General features: G+C 54.0%; 1 protein-coding gene across 1 annotated transcript in view; it reads left to right on the top strand.

Moving 5' to 3' along the window:
- Window positions 1-359: 359 nt before the first annotated feature.
- The window catches only part of IRS1 (insulin receptor substrate 1), an 83654-nt gene continuing 75470 nt past the window's right edge, over window positions 360-8543 (top strand). The window contains exon 1 of the mRNA XM_049888336.1: window positions 360-4079. Within this exon, the coding sequence (XP_049744293.1) occupies window positions 360-4058 (3699 nt within the window). The 3' untranslated portion in view covers window positions 4059-4079. The remainder of the gene's footprint in view (window positions 4080-8543) is intronic.

Here is an 8543-nt window from a genome sequence, read left to right as displayed (position 1 = left end):
CAAGGACCCCCGGCCGCCGCCTGGACTGCTAGAGATGCATCTTTGCCCCTTCCCGGCCGTGTCGACGGAGCGGGGACTCGGCTCTCGGAGGATCGGGGCTGCCCTCGCCCAGGACGCACGGCTTCCCCCCCGGGCATGAGACACCCGTGAACTCGGGTCGGGGCCAGCTCCCAGGCGCAGCCGCTGCGCCCTTCTCCACTGCCCCTCCTGGCGCGGAGGGCTGCGTGGATTCAGCTTCGGCGTTTTTGCTGCTTCCAGCCCTGTTTGCATGTGCGGGGCCGCGGTGCGGAGCCGCCGCCCCCCACCCGCTTGTTTTTCGGCGCCTCCCTCTGCTCGGCAGCAGCGGTGGCGGCGGCAGCATGGCGAGCCCTCCGGAGACCGACGGCTTCTCGGACGTGCGCAAGGTGGGCTACCTGCGGAAACCCAAGAGCATGCACAAGCGCTTCTTCGTGCTGCGGGCGGCCAGCGAGGCTGGGGGCCCGGCGCGCCTGGAGTACTACGAGAACGAGAAGAAGTGGCGGCACAAGTCGAGCGCCCCCAAACGCTCAATTCCCCTGGAGAGCTGCTTCAACATCAACAAGCGAGCGGACTCCAAGAACAAGCACCTGGTGGCTCTCTACACCCGGGACGAACACTTTGCTATAGCGGCGGACAGCGAGGCCGAGCAGGACAGCTGGTACCAGGCCCTGCTGCAGCTGCACAATCGTGCGAAGGGGCACCACGATGGGGCTGCGGCGCCCGGGCTGGGCGGCGGCGGGGGCAGCTGCAGCGGCAGCGCCTGCCTCGGTGAGGCTGGGGAGGACTTGAGCTATGGGGACGTGCCCCCAGGCCCTGCCTTCAAGGAGGTCTGGCAGGTGATCCTGAAGCCCAAGGGCCTGGGGCAGACAAAGAACCTGATTGGCATCTACCGTCTCTGCCTGACCAGCAAGACCATCAGCTTCGTGAAGCTCAACTCAGAAGCGGCTGCCGTGGTGCTGCAGCTGATGAATATCAGGCGCTGCGGCCACTCCGAGAACTTCTTCTTCATCGAGGTGGGCCGCTCGGCCGTAACAGGGCCTGGGGAGTTCTGGATGCAGGTGGATGACTCGGTGGTGGCACAGAACATGCACGAGACCATCCTGGAGGCCATGCGAGCCATGAGCGATGAGTTCCGACCTCGCAGCAAGAGCCAGTCCTCCTCCAACTGCTCCAACCCCATCAGTGTCCCCCTGCGCAGGCACCACCTTAACAACCCCCCTCCCAGCCAGGTGGGGCTGACTCGCCGCTCGCGCACCGAGAGCATCACCGCCACCTCCCCTGCCAGCATGGTGGGCGGGAAGCCCGGCTCCTTCCGGGTTCGCGCCTCCAGTGATGGCGAAGGCACCATGTCCCGCCCAGCCTCAGTGGACGGCAGCCCTGTGAGTCCTAGCACCAACAGGACCCATGCCCACCGGCATCGCGGCAGCTCCCGGCTGCACCCTCCGCTCAACCACAGCCGCTCCATCCCCATGCCTACTTCTCGCTGTTCGCCTTCCGCCACCAGCCCGGTCAGCCTATCGTCCAGCAGCACCAGTGGCCACGGCTCCACCTCTGACTGCCTCTTCCCACGGCGGTCTAGTGCTTCTGTGTCCGGTTCCCCCAGCGATGGTGGCTTCATTTCCTCCGATGAGTATGGCTCCAGTCCTTGCGATTTCCGAAGTTCCTTCCGAAGTGTCACCCCAGATTCCCTGGGCCACACCCCCGGAGAGGAGGAGCTGAGCAACTATATCTGCATGGGCGGCAAAGGGGCCTCCACCCTGACTGCCCCCAATGGGCACTACATCTTGGCTCGGGGTGGCAATGGCCACCGCTACATCGCAGGAGCTAGCTTGGGCACGAGCCCAGCGCTGATTGCAGATGAAGCAGCCAGTGCTGCAGATGTGGATAGTCGCTTCCGAAAGAGGACTCACTCCGCAGGCACGTCCCCCACCATTTCCCACCAGAAGACCCCATCCCAGTCCTCCGTGGCGTCCATCGAGGAGTATACAGAGATGATGCCCGCCTACCCACCAGGAGGGGGCAGTGGAGGCCGACTGCCCGGGTACCGGCACTCTGCCTTCGTGCCCACGCACTCCTACCCGGAGGAGGGTCTGGAAATGCATCCCTTGGAGCGGCGTGGGGGCCACCAACGCCCAGACACCTCCACCCTCCATACCGATGATGGCTACATGCCCATGTCCCCAGGGGTGGCACCAGTGCCCAGCACCCGAAAGGGCAGTGGGGACTACATGCCCATGAGTCCCAAGAGCGTGTCTGCCCCACAGCAGATCATCAACCCCATCAGACGCCATCCCCAGAGAGTGGACCCCAATGGCTACATGATGATGTCTCCAAGTGGCAGCTGCTCCCCTGACATTGGAGGTGGGCCCAGCAGCAGCAGCACCGCCCCTTCTGGGAGCAGTTATGGAAAGCTGTGGACAAATGGGGTAACGGGCCACCATTCTCACCCCTTGCCTCACCCCAAACCACCTGTGGAGAGCAGTGGTGGCAAGCTCTTGCCTTGCACCGGTGACTATATGAACATGTCACCCGTGGGGGACTCCAACACCAGCAGCCCCTCCGACTGCTACTACGGCCCCCAGGACCCTCAGCACAAGCCGGTCCTCTCCTATTACTCATTGCCAAGGTCCTTTAAGCACACCCAGCGCCCAGGGGAGCCAGAGGAGAGTGGCCGGCACCAGCACCTCCGGCTTTCCTCCAGCTCTGGCCGTCTTCTCTATGCTGCAGCCGCAGAAGATTCTTCCTCCTCCACCAGCAGTGACAGCCTGGGAGGGGGATACTGTGGGTCTCGGCCGGAGCCTGGCCACCCGCATCTCCACCATCAGGTCTTGCAACCCCATCTGCCTCGAAAGGTGGACACAGCCGCCCAGACCAACAGCCGCCTGGCTCGGCCTACCAGGCTGTCACTGGGAGATCCCAAGGCCAGCACCTTACCTCGGGCCCGCGAGCAGCCACAGCAGCCCCTGCTGCACCCTCCGGAGCCCAAGAGCCCAGGGGAATATGTGAATATTGAATTTGGGAGTGACCAGCCTGTCTACTTATCTGGCCCTGTGGCTTCGCACAGCTCGCCTTCTGTCAGGTGTCCAGCCCAGCTCCAGCCAGCCCCCAGAGAGGAAGAAACTGGTGCTGAAGAGTATATGAACATGGACCTGGGGGCAGGCCGGAGGGTGGCCTGGCAGGAGAGCCCTGGGGTGGAGATGGGCAGAGTGGGCCCTGCACCTCCCGGGGCTGTGAGTGTGTGCAGGCCCACCAGGGCTGTGCCCAGCAGCCGGGCTGACTACATGACCATGCAGATGGGCTGTTCCCGGCAGAGCTATGTGGACACCTCCCCGGTCGCCCCTGTCAGCTATGCCGACATGCGGACCGGTATTGCTGCAGAGGATGTGAGCCTTCCTGGGGCCACAGCGGCTGCTCCTTCCTCATCCCCAGCAGCCTCTGCCTCGTCTACTGCACCTCAAGGAGCAGCTGAGCTGGCTGCCCGCCCTTCCTTGCTGGGGGGCCCACAGGGACCTGGGGGCATGAGCGCCTTCACCCGGGTGAGCCTCAGCCCCAATCGCAACCAGAGTGCCAAAGTTATCCGTGCGGACCCGCAAGGGTGCCGGAGGAGGCATAGCTCCGAGACCTTCTCCTCAACACCCAGTGCCACCCGGGCAGGCAATGCCATGCCCTTTGGAGGGGGGGCTGGGGCAGGGGGCAGCAGCGGTGCCAGCAGCAGTGAGGATGTGAAACGCCACAGTTCTGCTTCCTTTGAGAACGTGTGGCTGAGGCCTGGGGAGCTTGGGGGAGCCCCCAAGGACCCAGCCCAGGTGTGTGGGGCTGCTGGGGGCTTCGAGAATGGTCTTAACTACATAGACCTGGATTTGGTCAAGGACTTTAAACAGCGCCCTCAGGAGCATCCCCCTCAACCGCAGCCCCCTCCACCACCACCCCCTCATCAGCCCCTTGGTAGCAGTGAGAGCAGCTCGCCCAGCCGCTCCAGCGAGGATTTAAGCGCCTATGCCAGCATCAGTTTCCAGAAGCATCCAGAGGACCTCCAGTAGCTCAACTGGACATCACAGCAGGTGCGTTTCCTGGTGAGAAAGTCCGGAGACAAAACTGCTTTTGTCCATGTGCTTGAATCCTGATCCTTTCCCTCTGCTCCTTCCCTCTCCTCCCTCCCACTGGCTCCTTAGGGAGTGCTTGCCCTGGAGATGCAGGAGGGAGGTCAGGGCGCACATGATGTGGGCCCCCCCGCCCAACCCCAGTGACACCTGGCAGGAAGTCAAGGAAGGTGTAGAGGAAGCCACAGGAGTGCTTTTTCATTGGAGACTTCCTAAGTACTCACTCTCGTATTTTTAAAACTCATATTCCACAATACCAGTTTTTGAGATTTGTGAAGTTCAGGTAGAAGAACCTTGACCTGTTTATTGAGATTTTCTGTTGACTTTGTATTTAGGTCAGTCCTTGGAAAGGACAATCCCTTCTACACAAAATCGTTGAAACAGGGGCTAGATCCTTTCTTTACAATAGTTCCTCTGCACTCTTAAGTTGAGAGTGATCTTATCAAGTTGCTCTGTGTACTTTTGCTCTGTTATTTCAGAACACCAAGGCAACGTAAACAGCAGCTCAGGGAAACATCAGTTTATATTCATGCTGCCCTAAAAAAGATTTCAGAACTAAGAGCTTATTTAGGCTTACATGTTTAGAGAGAAATGCCTATCTAGCTATGAATGGATCTAGAAGGTAATTAGGGGTGACATTTTCTCTTTGTTCCTGAACGAATATTCCTGAAATATGATTCATACAAGAACCAATCATCTCACAGCCGTGGTCGATCTATACAGGATATGTAGTGAACTGCAGGCGTCTGGGACCCATTATTGGTTAAGAGTTATGGAAGTTCATCCCAGTGTGTCTGCCTTACAGTTGTCCGCTCTTGAAAAAAGCCTGCCCTGAGACATCACACTGTCCTTTGGGGGCTACTGTACCTCTTCTGTAAAATTACTTAACATTTTCATGTTGAAAAGAAGGAGTATTAAGTCAGGGAGCATTTTTGGTTTTTTGTTTTGTTTGTTTGCATTGAATCTAGGAGTTAAACCTTGTAGCCTTCACTTCTAGGATATTTGTCGTTTGCCTTTAAGTTCAAGAGTCTATGCCTCAGTAAATGTTGAAAGTTGGCTTTCGGTCTTCTGTGGCTAAGGCTGTACTGAAAATGAAAAACATTTGTAATAGGAAATTAGCCTGTCTTTCTTTCTGTTGAGCCTATTTTCTGGTGGTCATAATTGTGGGTAGAAAAGAGGAGTGTAGTTCGCAAATAATGTGATGACTTGGCAACGCAGAAGTTTCCAGCATTTGGAAACACTTTATTCTGACAAAATGATTATCTTGTGACTGTCCTTTTATATATACTTCACAGAATGAGCTCTAACAAGCATTTCTTCTTCTTAATACATGTTCATTCATAAGAAATTGATTTTTTGCATTGGGCTGCAGTTGATAGATATTTGTTCGTTTATTACGTAGTCACGGTCTCCTTAATTCTAACAATTTCTAGTATCTGACCCATGTATTCACTTTTCTGTAGAACAAGATGTAAGTATACAAACATTCAAACTAAGATTTTAGGTGATATAAAAAGCATTTATTTAATTAGTATTTACTTCAACATTTGTCAGTATATACAGCACAGATTTTGGTTATTTCAAATGATGTTTGTGGGAGTATGAATCCTTGTAATTCTTTAACCAGTGCTTCCTTTACAAAGTAATGAGAATTCGAAGGGAAAAAAATCAGAACTAACATTTTGATTTTTGAAGATGAAGAGGCTGAGAAACAGTAACTTTTCCTCACCTGTGTTCTTAATTTGAACAGGTCTGTTTTTATGGAGTAGAGTAGATAATATATGCTGGGATGAAATCAATGACTAAATAGAATTTTCATTTCTAGAATGGGCTTTATACATAAAATCTTCCTTATATGAAAAAAAAAAAAAACCCTCTATTCTTAGCTTTGTTAGGAAAAATCTAATATTCTGGAATAGTCATATAATCCTATTCCTAAAACCATCTTGGAGTAGCAATAGGCCATATTGTGACCACATCATGCCAGAAAAATTCTACAGTGTGTATTTGTAGAATGTAAACGAACAAAGAGGTAGAGTTGTGCGTGTGTGTTTGAAGTGGGACACCCAATGCCACTGGCACATTTACATCCTGGATTCTACTTGCTTGTCTTTGCTCTGTTGAGTTTAAAGATGTTATTTTGATAGTCATTTATCATCTCAAACAGAAATGAGACTTGACTGTCAGTGGCAAACAGCTTCGCCTAGGAATGAGTATGTTAGTTTGTGAAAACACTGTTTTCCTAACTTCTTCAGCAATTGCTGCCTTTTCTTGTCTTCCCCATTTCTCAGGTAAAACATGAAACTTGGTGAAAGGAAAGGAGATACTATGAGGGGTGTGTTCCTTCTCCCAACCCCTCATTTCAAACTCTTCTCGTGGTTTAACATTTTCACTGTCTAGCGGTGCAGTGGTTAAGTGCTAGGCTGCTAACCAAAGGGTTGGCAGTTCAAATCCACCAGGTGCTCCATGGAAACTCTGTGGGCAAGTTCTACCCTGTCCTGTAGGGTGGCTAGGAGTCCGAATCCACTGAAGGGCAATTTTTTTTTTTTTTTAAGTGAAGATCATTTGCAGAGCATTTAGCTCAGGTGCTCGGGGCTATCTGGTGGCCTATCTGCTTCTACTTCCTACCCAACAATCTTCTGTTTCTCTTGGCAATCTCTGTGCCCTCTAACTTGGTTCTGATCTGCTAGATTGGTTTTCAGCACCGCCCCCCTGCCCCCACACGCACCCCATTGCTTTTGTTTCACCTCTTATTTCATATTCCTGGCATTGTCCCTTTTTTTGGTCCTTTCAGAATTTCCCAGTACCGGTGGCTGACTCTGCTGTCTCCAGAGGTGAATGGAGAACCCAAGGAGGCAGTTTTAGCAGCCCTGCTACCTTTAACCAGCATTCACCTCCGAATTATCTTTCAGTTTTGGAATTAGACTCGGGCCATCCCTTTTGGGTTCAGTTTTTCATTTTTCATTCTTTGCTGCTCCCCCACTCCTCTCCAAAACCAAGAATTTGACCATTTCTCACCCTTTCACTGTTTCCTCTTTGTGATTTCAGGGATTCTGTGTCTCTACGACTATCCCCCCTCCCTCCTCCCTCGTTTTGCTTCCCCTTGGTGTGTGGCCTTTTTGTCTGGCCCGAACCCCCCCGCAGCCTGGGCACTGTCCCTTTGCCCAGGGAAACTCCGCTTCCTGCACTCCTCTCTCATTACTTGTCCCGGGGCTCCCCTTCCTCCTCCTAGCCCCCTTTCGCTGGGGGCGGGGGAATCTGCCTCCAGGCCTCCCTCGGGTCTTGCATCCCCGTCGCCACCGTCTGGGGCGCCCCGGGGCGGCCCAGCCTCCCCGGGGCCGCGTGGTCGCTGGTGGCGGCTGAGCCTTAGCCCTGCAGGCGGTGCGTCTGGCCTGGGGCGGGCTGAGGGAGCAGCCCTGTGCTGATTGGTTCTCGCCAGAGCCAATCAGCGCGAGTCTCACGCGAGCGCCTGCGGGGGTGGGGGGGCGGGGTCTCGGCTTGGGGCGTGGGGTCCTCCTGGCCTCGTGGCTCCGACCTCAGGGCATGGGGGGGTCCCGGGGTTTGCCTGCTTCTTCCCGGAGCTCGAAAACGGAGCTAAGTATGAACCCCGCCCTTCCCACCCAGAGGATGTTATTGGTGCATCGCGACCGGAATCCTGAGAATGAGAAAGTCCAAGCAGCCCACTGACTGATGCCGGAAGCACACGCTTCCTCTTATTTTTAATTGAGAAAAATTCAGCCTGTGGCCATGTGATGCGCCCCATTTTGTCTCCCTCTCCTCTTTACTATGGTTTACTACAAAGCGTTGTACCTTCGTTTTTCTGTCCTGAAATTCACGAGTAGAAGGGAGGTACAACAGGCGCTTGTAGTTGTAGGATTAATTGGGCTGGCTCGTGATTCCTTTATTTAAATCCCTTACTAATGGGAGGGAGGACCAAAAAAAAAAAAAGACGGTAATGCAGGTGCTGTGGCTCACTGGGGGTCTCGGAAGAAGAAGAAAAAAACCCTCATTTGGTTTAAGATTGCATTGGGCTCAACCCTTGATTGAGCGCCTGCAGTTTGGAGACCACTGTGCTAGGTGATTTGAGAGATTCGTTACAAGGGCTTGGGTGTAGGGTTCTTTAGTGAGATTTGGTGGAAGTGTTCAAGCGAAGAGACCACGGGGCAGACCGGGTGAGCTGATTTTGAAAGCTTGCTGGATTTGTGCTATACACTGTCACATAACCAAACATATGTGAGTTATAGTAGTGTATAGGATGGGAAAATTTTTTTGCAGTTGTCCTTCGTAAAAGAAAGAAGGAAAATAAGGAGAAATGCTATAGAAGTATTTGCTTGTCCTCCCTCCTGCTCAGGTACTTCTCACCAGCCAGCATCTCTGTTGCTTTCCTGAATCACAAGCCCCAACCCGTTGCCACCCAATCGATTC

Source organism: Elephas maximus, chromosome 6 (genome assembly GCF_024166365.1).
Source record: "Elephas maximus indicus isolate mEleMax1 chromosome 6, mEleMax1 primary haplotype, whole genome shotgun sequence".
NCBI lineage: Eukaryota > Metazoa > Chordata > Mammalia > Proboscidea > Elephantidae > Elephas > Elephas maximus.
Note: the sequence above shows the minus strand (reverse complement) of the source record. Positions and strands in the feature narration are given on the sequence as shown.